The sequence below is a fragment of the Cyclospora cayetanensis genome, unplaced genomic scaffold (assembly GCF_002999335.1).
Source record: "Cyclospora cayetanensis isolate NF1_C8 unplaced genomic scaffold, CcayRef3 CcayRef3_contig_123, whole genome shotgun sequence".
Taxonomy (NCBI): Eukaryota; Apicomplexa; class Conoidasida; order Eucoccidiorida; family Eimeriidae; genus Cyclospora; species Cyclospora cayetanensis.
The window spans coordinates 27,097-39,100 of record NW_020312063.1 but is presented as its reverse complement, the minus strand read 5'-3'; the positions used below and the strand labels follow the sequence as shown (position 1 = coordinate 39,100).

At 52.1% G+C, this 12,004-nt stretch overlaps 2 protein-coding genes across 2 annotated transcripts; one reads left to right on the top strand and one right to left on the bottom strand.

The window, feature by feature from the left end:
• The first annotated feature begins 237 nt into the window (after positions 1-237).
• On the top strand, positions 238-4,088 carry LOC34618594 (transcription initiation factor TFIID subunit 4). The gene is made up of 4 exons (XM_026336370.1): positions 238-962; positions 1,487-1,823; positions 3,216-3,470; positions 3,885-4,088. The coding sequence occupies exons 1-4, from the start codon at positions 238-240 to the stop codon at positions 4,086-4,088; spliced, it is 1,521 nt and encodes a 506-aa protein (XP_026192155.1).
• A 412-nt stretch (positions 4,089-4,500) lies between these two features.
• LOC34618595 (cytochrome c oxidase assembly protein COX11, mitochondrial) lies at positions 4,501-9,978 on the bottom strand. The gene is made up of 7 exons (XM_026336369.1): positions 9,805-9,978; positions 8,774-9,170; positions 7,458-7,598; positions 6,888-6,980; positions 5,870-5,935; positions 5,512-5,595; positions 4,501-4,556 (listed from the first exon to the last, which is right to left on the bottom strand). The coding sequence occupies exons 1-7, from the start codon at positions 9,976-9,978 to the stop codon at positions 4,501-4,503; spliced, it is 1,011 nt and encodes a 336-aa protein (XP_026192154.1).
• Positions 9,979-12,004: the final 2,026 nt, after the last annotated feature.

Genomic DNA, 12,004 nt, shown 5'->3' with positions numbered 1-12,004 from the left:
GCTGCTCCATGATGCATGCCTCATGAATGCATGCATGCATTGGTGTTTGGGGTGCTTTGACGCGCTGAGACTGAGGTTTTAGAGCCCTCTGTGCGTTAGCACTCACCAAGTAGCGGCCTCTCGTTTCAGCTGTCTGTACAGGGCGCAGCTGCGAGTCTGCGGAAAACGGGCAGCAGCCGCAGCGGCTCGGCGACGACGGCGGGGCAGACAGGAACGGCAGCAAGTTTTTCGGCGAGGATGAAAGTTTCTGGAGGCTCTGTATCCTTCCTTCCTTCACAGGAGAGTACAGCCGCCGCTGCGGCGGCACAAGAGAGTCGTTCCGCCTCCTCCGCAGCGTCGGGGGAGGCGTCCGTGGATTTGTCGGCGCCGTCTGCAGCTGCGCTGTCGCCATCCTTGAGTCTGCCCTTTGCAGCGAGGCGAGTCGACGCGTCTCTGGAGGGGGAAAGCGTGTCTCTAGGCTCCCCCCTTCTCCCCATCGGGCAGGCTGCAGCCGCCAGTGCGACTTTGCGCACCCCTTCCCCCCTCGCAGGCAACGCCGCTTCTCAGACTTTGCAGGGAGGCTACCTGGGCTTGCCTTCTCTTCCAGAGCCTCTCCTTCATCCTCCGCCTCTAAGGGGGGAAACCGCCTCAGCACTGCCCCCCCCCTCCCCCCCCACGACGTCAGCGCTCCTGCCCTTCGTTCACGCTTCTGCGTCTCAACAGCATCTCTTGGACGGCTATGGCGACTCCAGGAGTACTCTCTTCGTAGGCGACCGCGTGCCAGAGGCGACAGCCTTCCTCCCCAGCGGTGCCTCTTCGGAAGCCTCCGTATTCCAGGCAGGGGCCCCCCCCCCCCCGCAAGAGAGGGAAACTTCGACAGGGGGCCCCCCAACATCCCCAGGGGGCCCCCTCCCAACAAACACCACCGGAGGATTCGCCGTCCCCGACCCCCTGACTGCCACGCAGACGCGTGCCCGCGGCAGGTAGATCCTCCACATATTTACATGTGCATATGCGTATATATATGTGTAACTGTTTATATGTATGTAGGTGTCTATGTACTTGTGTATATAATATATATATACCCATATATATATATGTAATTGCATATACCCATGTATATACATGTATATATGTAATTGCATATACCCATGTATATACATGTATATATGTAATTGCATATACCTATGTATACACATATGTATGTGTAATTGCATATACCTATGTACATATGTATGTGTAATTGTGTATTCATGTGTCTATACATACGTATGCATAAATATGTGTAATTGCACATACCTATGTATACACATATATACATGTGTAATTGTATATTCATATGTCTATACATACGTATGCATAAATGTATGTTATTGCATATACCTATGTACATACATATATGTAAATGTACCTGTTTGGTTACTGATTACTTCGCATACGCGTTCTTCTGCTAACGTATGGAGAGTCTTCCCCGTAGAGGATTCCGTGCCTGGCGTTTCTCTCCCAGGAAGTCTAACAAAGCAAACGGAGATGTTTTGTCTGCCGTGTGCAGGAGTCGACGAGGAGGCCGATCGCGTGGTAAGAATGTCTATCCTGGAAAGACGCGATGGCAAGTTGCAGCAGAACGAGCAGCAGCCGCAGCGGCAGCTGCAGAGAAGGCTGCTGCTGAAGGAATATTTCTTGGGGGTGTTTCGGGAGCTGCTGCTAATTCTCTTTCAAACTCAGCGGAGGGGGGCCCCCTAGGGGGGGCCCCCCCCGGAGAGGAGCTGCGCCTTGCTCGCGGAGACATCAAACGCTTCGCAACTCTCACGCTAATTCCAGGGCAGCCGCGAAAATGGCGAAAGGCAAGCTCTTCACTTTCCTCTCTTCATTTCTCCTAAATTAACTTCTCCTCCTTCCCCCTTACTAGCTTCTCCTCGTTCTCCCTTAATTAGCTTCTCCTCCTTCTCCCTTAACTGGCTTTTCCTCCTTCTCCCTTAACTAGCTTTTCCTCGTTCACCCTTGATTAGCTTCTCCTCGTTCTTCCTTGATTAGCTTCTCCTCGTTCTCCCTTAACTGGCTTTTCCTCCTTCTCCCTTAACTAGCTTTTCCTCGTTCTCCCTTAATTAGCTTCTCCTCCTTCTCCCTTAGCTATCTTCTCCTCCTTTTCCCTTAACTACCTTCTCCTCGTTCTCCCTCAACTAGCTTCTCCTCCTTTCTCCTAAAGTAGCTTCTCCTTTCTCCCTTAAGTAGCTTCTCCTCCTTCTCCCTTAACTGGCTTCTCCTCGTTCTCCCTTAACTAGCTTCTCCTCGTTCTCCCTAGCTAGCTTCTCCTCCTTTTCCCTTAACTAGCTTCTCCTCGTTCTCCCTTAACTAGCTTTTCCTCCTTGAACGATGCTGCTAGTGCAGATCGTACGGGCAGACTGGCTGATTGCAGAACCAGCAGTAGCAGCAGCAGCAGCGGCATTGGAGTGTGCTCGCTGCCAGCAGTTCAAAAGGGTGTCTTGAAAATGCAAATTCGCCACATATTTGTTTTGCATCTCAGATAACACGCCGCGTTGGAAATGTCGTAAGGTCCGTGTGGGAAGCGATCCCCGACACAGAAGACACTTTGCTCCTCACCGTCCAGGTATGTGTTTATGTGTATGTGTTTATGTGTATGTGTTCATGTGTATGTGTTCATGTGTATGTGTGTTTGTGTGTGCATGTTTATTTGTGCATGTGGATGTGTATGTTTGTGTGTTTGTGTATGAATGTGTATGTGTGTATGTATGCGTATGTGTGTACGTGTATGTTTATTTGTGCATGTGGATGTATTTTTGTGTATGCATGTGTGTGTACGTTTATTTCTTAATGTGTCTTTGTATGTTTGTATGTTTGTGTATGTATGTGTGTCTATGTGTGTTTGTGTATGTTTGTATGTTTGTGTATGTATGTGTGTCTATGTGTGTCTATGTGTGTTTGTGTATGTATGTGTAAATGTTTGTGTATATGTATGTGTATATGTTTGTGTATATGTATGTGTATATGTATGTGCATGTTTGTGTGTATTGCACTGCTCTTCTCGATGTTGGCTGCCTGTGGGGTCGTATAAGCTGCTTGCCGGCTGGCAAGGCACAGACGACTCTTATCGCCAGCGAGGGAAGGGGAGGAGCCCTTTTCCTGTGCTTTTTTCTCAGAGCTGCCGTTGCATGCGTCTTTTACTTTTGCATGAAGTCTCCCATGCGCTGCTGCTGCCTGCGTCGTGGCTGCTCCAGGCTCTCCTGCAGCAAGGCGGTGGAGTTTTACGACGTACAGCGCGCAGCGCTCGCCTTGTAGCCTCGCAAATTAGGGAGACAGCGCGTCAGCTTGGGCAGCAGCAGCAGCAGCAAGCTCCGCTGCTGCCGCTAGCTACCCCTGCAGTTTCTGCAGGCGCAGTGTCTGCTGGTGCCGTGGGGATGACAACGGTGGGAGTTCTTCCCGCTGCAGGGGTTGCTGCAGCGCTGTCTGGAGAAATTCCAGCAGCTCCAACGGCCGCTGCAGCTGTAAATCTTGAGGCTCCCGTTGCAGCAACAGCAGCAGGAGCAGCAGCAGTACATACAGCAGCAGAAGCAGCAGCAGTACATACAGCAGCAGAAGCAGCAGCAGTACATACAGCAGCAACAGCAGCAACAGCAGCAGTACATACAGCAGCAGTACATACAGCAGCAGAAGCAACAGCAGCAGAAGCAGCAACAGCAGCAGTACATACAGCAGCAGTACATACAGCAGCAGAAGGAAAAGCAACAGGCGCTGCCGTTACATCCGAGGAGCCTACAAAGGGGATTTTGATGGCCTATCGGGTAGAAGGAGCAGCAAGCAGTGCCTTAACGCGTCGTGCAGCACCATCCGCTGATTTTGCGGAAAGGGATGCAGAGGCGGCTTTTGCATGCACTGCTGCATTGGAGGCTTCTTCTGCTGCTCTCTCTTGCGAAGCTTCTGCGTCCTCACTGGGGGGTAATTTCAGACCTGTTGAGAGAGGGGCAGTTTCCTCTCCAGACAGTCTGTCTGCCGCCGAAACTGTGGCAGCGATGAGGGCAGTAGTGCCTTCAGCTGGTCGTATTCCTGTAGAGGGGTCTTCCGCAGTATCTCCCCCAGACACCTTTCTTTAGGAGCTTTAGAGCGATGATACTGCTGCTGCTCTAAGCTCTTGTTACGTGGGCTATTCCCCTTCATGGAGCCGCGAAAGCGAAGCGACGTTTGCAGAGGAGGTGCTTTAGTGAACTTAGGCTCTTCAGGCTAGAGCACGGCTGCAATTTTTTTGCAGAAAAAAAAGCGCCTCCTCTGGTAATAACGCTGGTCAGCAGCAAGCTTAGCAGCAGCAGCAGCCGCAGAATCACACATAAGCACCACCCCCACTTTTTTCTCTCTGTCTGTCTCTCTGTCTCTGTCTCTATTTCTTTCTTTCTTTCTCTTTCTCTCTCTCACTTCCCTTTCCTCTGAGAGCTGCAGTGGACGGCGGGAGGCGCTGGCGTTCGCAGCAACATGTGCAGACAAGCAAGTGCAACTAGCAGGCAGGCAGACTCATAATTCTTTACAGCACGTATCACGAGGCAGCAAGCGTTGCGGGATGGGCAAGCCTCTGAAAGGAGGCGAAGGGGAGTGGAAAGAGGGTGGAAAAGCAGGACGGGGGAGGAAGACGCTTGCAAGCCTTCTCTCGTCTGTCTTTTGCCTAGAAGGCAGGTTACAACCCCAATGAAAGCAAGCCTGGAAGTGCGCTGCAGAGCCTCCCCTTGAACTGCTTCCAGTTGCGGCAAAAAAACTCTGCGAAGGGTGATGAAAACACATGACGCCAGTTGTTTGGATCCTCCTCAAAGGCATGCAGTCCCTGCCCTTCCTGCCAGCCCTCTCAGCAGCAGCGGCTCCTGCTGCGCTCAGACGGAAGTGTTACATGCATCCTGCTAGCTGTCTCTTTCTCTCTCTCTTTCGTTCTCTCTCTGTCTCTTTCTTTCTCTTCCTTTCTCTCTTTATCTCTTTCTCTTTCGTTCTCCCTTTATCTCTTTCTCTTTCGTTCTTTGTCTCTCTCTCTCTTTCTTTCTCTCTGTCTCTTTCTTTCTCTCTGTCTCTTTCTTTCTCTCTGTCTCTTTCTCTCTCTCTCTCTCTCTCTATATATATATATATATATCTTTCTCTCTCTCTCTATATATATCTTTCTCTCTCTGTCTCTCTCTCTATATATACATATCTTTCTCTCCTAATCGCGAGGAGGAAGAGCCCTAAAATCACGATTAACGACAGGCATGCGCTTGCCGTACGCCTGGCGTAACAGTCCCACGAGCAACTGCATGCAACTGCAGAGTCACTGTATTTGAGCACAGCTGTTCAGACAGCTGCTACGGGAGGTGGCAGTGCTGTTGTGGGTTTGGCCGCTGCAGCAAGCACCGTCACAAGAGAAGAAGAGACGTGTCTTCACGCACAAGAAGTGGGCTCTTTCCCATCGCAATCTTAAGCAGCAAAGGGCGAGTGCAAGGGGAGGCAGCAAGGCACACAGCAACACAAAAATCAGGGGACCACACAAAATGCATGCGTACTTACCGATCGCGAGATCTTTATACTCATCAGGTACCTCCGAGGCAGACTCGAAGAAAATGTAGGAGAGCGTTATATGCCGCATTTGCTCTGCAGTCGCCGCAACAACAACATCACTGCAGCGACAACAACTGAATGGCATGCGTTCAAAGGGGGGGTTGTTGTTGCTGCTGCTGCTGGCTGTGCGGAAGGGAGGGAGGGACGGTGCAAGAGTCCACGCAGACACACGCCACGCGGCAGCGACTGCGACATCTTTTGGAGGGTAGAAGTGGCAGCTTGAATGTGCCGAGAGAGAAAGGCATAGAGGCTGGAGGGGGAACAAGATCGAAACCGCTGGATGCATGCATGCTTGTGTCGCACTCACCGAGTCGTGGATCTTCTAGGATTGCAGGATCAATGAAGAAAAAGACAGGCATGTCAACTTCCTCATCTGCCATGCACACAGAAACGCATACACACACACCGAGAGAGATAGGGGTAGATAGAGATGGACGGATAGATAGGTAGAGGGAGAAAGACACAGAGAGAGCTAGATAGAGATAGATGGATAGATAGGTAGAGGGAGAAAGACACAGAGAGAGCTAGATAGAGATGGACGGATAGATAGGTAGAGGGAGAAAGACACAGAGAGAGCTAGATAGATAGAGATAGATGGGTAGATAGGTAGAGGGAGAAAGACACAGAGGGAGCTAGATAGAGATGGACGGATAGATAGGTAGAGGGAGAAAGACACAGAGAGAGCTAGATAGATAGAGATAGATGGATAGACAGGTAGAGGGAGAAAGACACAGAGGGAGCTAGATAGAGATGGACGGATAGATAGGTAGAGGGAGAAAGACACAGAGGGAGCTAGATAGATAGAGATGGACGGATAGATAGGTAGAGAGAGAAAGACACAGAGGGAGAGAAAACTACTCCATACAAATGCGCGCGCATGCGGATCAGAGGATAGGGATACATCGAGGTGAACGCTTCCTAGCATGAGCATCCAAACGCCCCCCCAAAGACAGACTCGATCGAAGACGGCACAGACAAGAGGCTCTCTAGAGAGAGGAACGCTCCAGCAGATATAGCCGATCAGAAGAAGGAAAAGCAGGCAAGCAGACACGCAGACAAAAAAACACATCCAACAGACGGACGCAACATGGCCCTCGCGCAGACTTGCACACATGTGTGAGACAAAGAGAGAGAGACATACCCATACACATACACAGAGAGAGAGAGACAGATACACAAAATGGAACAAGCCCACACACAAAGAGCCAGTCAGGAAGAGACAGCGACTAGCAGGAAGAGACAGGTGTGTGACCATGAGGTGTTCACGGGAGAGGAGGAGGGGTATTAAAAGCTTTGGGGTGTCTAGGAAAGTGCTCATGGCGAACGCGGGCTAAGAAGCTGCTCTTCAAAGCAGAAGCACTGTATCTTGTTGAAATACTGTCCAGCCTCAGCGGGTATGACGTGATAAACCGACATGCCTGAAAGGAAGGTGGCGGAGGTAAGGACCACAGAATAACAGAGAGAGATGTATACATACATACGACAGAAGCAGCCATGTCTGTATGTACTTGTACGTGTGACTGTGCATATGTGTATATATTTGCATGAGTCTATCTAATTTTCTATCTCTCTCCCTCTATAACTCTGTCTCTCGAACTCTCTGTCTCTCTCGAACTCTCTGTCTCTCTCTGACTCTCTGTCTCTCTCTGACTCTCTGTCTCTCTCTAACTCTCTGTCTCTCTCTAACTCTCTGTCTCTCTCTAACTCTCTGTCTCTCTCTGACTCTCTGTCTCTCTCTAACTCTCTGTCTCTCTCTCTCTAAGGAAGGGCAAAGCTTGTCTCCTTGTCTAGCGCTGGTGAAGGATCGGCGTTACTCGCTGGATCGTATTTGTAGCGGCGCAGTTGGGAATAGGAGGGCTGGAGGGAAGAGTGCGCAAAGCAGTGCTCTTGCATACCAATAATCGGTTTATCGGTGAGATTCTTGGCGCGATAAAAGGCTAGCGCAGATTCCCCTGGTGCAACTTTGATTTGCTGCTGCAGGGGCTGGAAGGTCCAAGGCAGGTTGCAGTGGGAGGCAAAGTCGATGGTAAGAATTTCTGTGAATCACAAGGCAGCAGAGGGAGAGGAAGCCTGTAGTAAAACGGCTGGCACACTGTCATCAACAACAATAACAATAACAACGAAAAAAATAACAACAACCATAACAATAACAACAATAACAATAACAACAACCATAACAATAACAACGATAAAAATAACAACCAGAACAAGAACAATAACAACGATAAAAATAACAACCAGAACAAGAACAATAACAACGATAAAAATAGCAACAACCATGACAATAACAACGATAAAAATAACAACAACCATAACAATAACAACGATAAAAATAACAACAACCATAACAATAACAACGATAAAAATAACAACCAGAACAAGAACAATGACAACAATAACAACAACAACAACCATAACAATAACAACGATAAAAATAACAACCAGAACAAGAACAATAACAACGATAAAAATTACAACAACCATAACAATAACAATAACAATAACAGCAATAACACTCAGTAGGGGCGAAGGCCTTTTTTGCGAAGCCGGCAAAGGAGTAGGGCGGCTTTGCCTTGTGCGTCGTGTGTTCTTTAGTAACAAAAAAAAGTCATCACTTTTTTCTTTTCCGTTCAGCGGGAGCGCAAGACATACGGCAAGAGACTACCCGTGAGAGAGAGACAAAGAGACAGACAAGCGTGTGAGAGGAGGTCAGTCAGGACTGACCTCCTCTCACACGCTTGTCTGTCTCTCTTCTACTTGAGCTGCGTGCGGTATGTGTATGTGTATACACATACATATATATACACATACATATCTAAATACATATATATATATCTAAATACATATACATATATATATATCTGAATACATATACATATGTATACACATATACATCTAAATACATATACATATATATATATCTGAATACATATACATATGTATACACATATACATCTAAATACAAATAGATATACATGTATGTATATCTAAATACATATACATACATATATATATATATATACATATATGTATATACATATGTATCTAAATACATATAGATATACATATATATATATACATATATATATCCGAATACATATACATGTATACATATATATGTATATATACATATATGTATATCTAAATACACATATGCATATACATACACAAACATACATCATTATCAAGCCGCGCGCCAGCGTTGCCTCACCCGCTTTGTCTGTTTTGTTGGTCTTGTTGCGCTGCCTCGAGGGGATCGGCGTGTCGTCTGCTCGGTGTGAGCTCGTGCCCACAGCACCTCCGTAGCCTGTCTGATTGCAGAATGCTGCGTAGAGAGGCACGAAGGCGAAGGCGACGCTGCACAGTCCGAAGAAGAGGCAGCAGCAGTAGAAAGCTGCCCTCGCCACGTCGCGAGCGGCAGCAGCCTCTTCGGAAGTCTTCCGCGGAGCCATCCAGGGAGGTAAATGCGGGAGCGGCGGGGTGTCGCCTGACGGGGGGGGGGGCCCCCCCAGGGGGCCTCGTGCGTTTTCTGGAGGTGTGGGGATGCGCGGGGAGAGCCGCAGCTGGGAAGGCACCGCAACTCTGGCGGAAAAGCGGAGTGCCGAATACTTCGGGGGGGGAGAGGTTCGAGCTGAGTGAGTGTCAGATCCGCTGGCAGCACGGGCTGAAGGGCAGTCCGCTTGCCGAACGGCGAAAAGCGGTGGGAACGCATGTCTTCTGGGGACTGTCGAGAAGCAGCGCGGAAAGGGGCACCCCTGCAGCTCCTCAGCCGCTGCTGCGAGAGAGCCGCGCATGCGGCGAAGTGCAGCAGAAGCAGCAGCAGCAGTGGCAGCAGAAGCAGCAGCAGAAGCAGCAGCAGAAGTAGCAGCAGAAGTAGCAGCAGTCGAGCGGGGGGAGGGGGCCCTCGGCAACGTGCTGCTGCCTGCAGCAGCAGCCGGCTTTGAGAGTCTGCTGGAGCTGCCCGCCAGCGGCAGCAGGTGAGGCGAAAAAAGGCGATTCTGCGAGGCATAACGAGGCAGCGAACTTCCTGCCCCCTGCCGCTGCGACGACGGTGGGATGTCGCAGCAGGCAACAGTCCCCGCAGACAGCCGCAGTCTGCGGAGCGGCAGCAGCAGGGGCCCCAGGAGGGGCCCTGCTGCTGCCGCTCCGCGCCGCAGCACGCCCTCAACTGGCGTCATAAAAAGTCTCCTTGGAGGGAGCCTCGCCAGGGATGCGGCGGGGTACATAGCCTTCTTGGCTCACCTTCGCCCCATAGGGGGCAGAAAGTGCGCTGGAGAACGTATTTCCAGCAGCAGAAGGAGCGGCGGCACGACCACCCGCAGTGCCCGGTACACTCCAAACCGAAGCAGCAGCAGCAGCAACAGCAGCAGCACCAAAACGAAATCCACAAAAGAAAGGGAAAATTCTACGCAACATGTCCGCAGAAAATCGCACTTTGATGTGGGGACCATTATCCGGCGGGGGGGACCCCACCTGCACGGGAAGGGGGGCCCCCTGTCGGTACAGGGGCCCGCGGCGCGCTGTCGGCGCACTGTACGTACAGGGCGGCCTGGGGGGCCCCTCGCGAGCACTCCCCCGTGTCTTTTCTGTCTGTCACTGCTCTCTGGCACGCTTATATCGCGCACCTGCTTTACTGCTTTGTTTTTATCACAAATGTCTGGGCACGGGTAAGAAGATGGGGGTTTATTCGCCCCGCGTTGCACTGAATCCCACGGGGGAGAGCGGTGGCGAGTTGCTGGTTCTGATGATGCTACAGCCGTGAGCTTTGCTTTGCTGGTGCGTGAAAATCGACTGCATTTGATATTTCCTTGGCTTTTCGTGCATGTTCATTGTTTTTCAACATCGTCTGAGGGCCAGGACCGCTGCCGACAGAGCCCCCTCAAAACTCACTGCCAAGCGCAGAGGCATCAGAGCCGACACACCGGCGGCTGATGCCTGTGGAGTGTGCCGCTGCAGCAAGAGCTTTAGGAGCGCGCAGCAGCAGCCATAGTCGGCAGCAAGTGCAGCGGCAGTGAGTACACCAGCTGCTGCTGCTGTGCCTGCAGCCCAAGCACGATGCGGCGGCTGCAGCTCCCTGCTTTGCGCTGCCCCAGCAGCAGCAGCAGCAGCGAGGAGCAGCAGCAGCACAGCAGCAGCAGCTGCTGCAGCAGGGAAGAGTCTGTTTCTCCGTCCCACCTGCAGAGCGCAGCGGGGAGGCCAAACTCTGCAGGGGGAATCAAGTGTGACGCGTCTGCCTGCCCGTCGGCGCGTGCTGCTGCTGCTGCTGCTGCTGCTGTTGCTTCTGCCTCCACGCAAGAGCCTCCAAAGTCTTCTTTGTCGTCTTTAGACTCCGCAAGCACGCAGGGGGCACCACGCTTTCAGCCGCTAAAGGCAGAAAAGCTGCCCGTCGAGTCGCGTCTGCCAGCCGAGCGCAAAGAGAGGCTCCCTCTGCACCTGCCGCTTCCAGCGGGGAACGCGACGTCGGCAGCGTCTGCGGCTGCAGCAGCTGCATCGTCTTCCGGCGGAGAGGACGAGCAGGAGGGAGAAAGCCGCCGGAGAGGCGGTCTAGCGAGGAGTGCCGCGCTGCAGCTTCGACGCGCGTCTGCCGACGACTCGCCTTACGGAAGGCAGCCTCGCCCTGAGCCACGCAACCCCTCCCGTGACTTGCCGCCTCCCCGACGCTCAGCTCACCAGAGATTCAAGCGTTCTGCATACCGTCTTGGCTTAGGCGTGGAAGGGCTCTTGAGAATCGACGGGGGGGGGCCCCCCCTGAGGCCCCTAAGACACCCCAAGAAACAGACACCCCCACTTCCCCTCCCCTTCCCGCTTCCGCAGCGGCAGCAGCAGCATGCAGCAGCTCGCCGCGAGTCGCAGGAAGCAGAGGGCGAGACCACACAGCGGAGGATCTACACTGCGCCACGTGCGCCGTCCTCCTCTGCGTCTAGCGAGGAGGACGGACTGGTCGTCATCGACAGCGCGAGCGTCACCAAAGACTTGGAGGGAGGAGCAACAGCATCTGCAACGCCAACAGCGGCGGGAACGGCAGCCGACTTGAAACACGGAGACTTCAGGTGGGAAGAGGCGGAGCTGGTGGGGAGGGGTCGCAGCGCACTCGTCTTTGCAGTTACGCACATTCCCTCAAGACTGATTGTCGCTATCAAGGTATGCACTGCCCCTCCTTCAGACTCGCTGGGCTGCTTGGCGAGCTCCAGGCTGCTGCAGCGAGACAGCTGGCGCACAGCGGGAGTGCACTTGAGGGGGTGGCTTCGCGGGGGAGCAAAGGGCTGTGTCTGTCGAAGTCTGCGTGGAGGGAGGCAGACACGAGGGAAGGAGGGAAACGGCTTTTAAAGCGAGGGAGGAGGGAGCCTCACGGCTTAGATCCTTACAGCCATCGGCTTAGAAATAGCCACAGAGCACGCGCATCTGCGACTCCCCGTGTTTTGAACGGATGCCGCAGGAGATT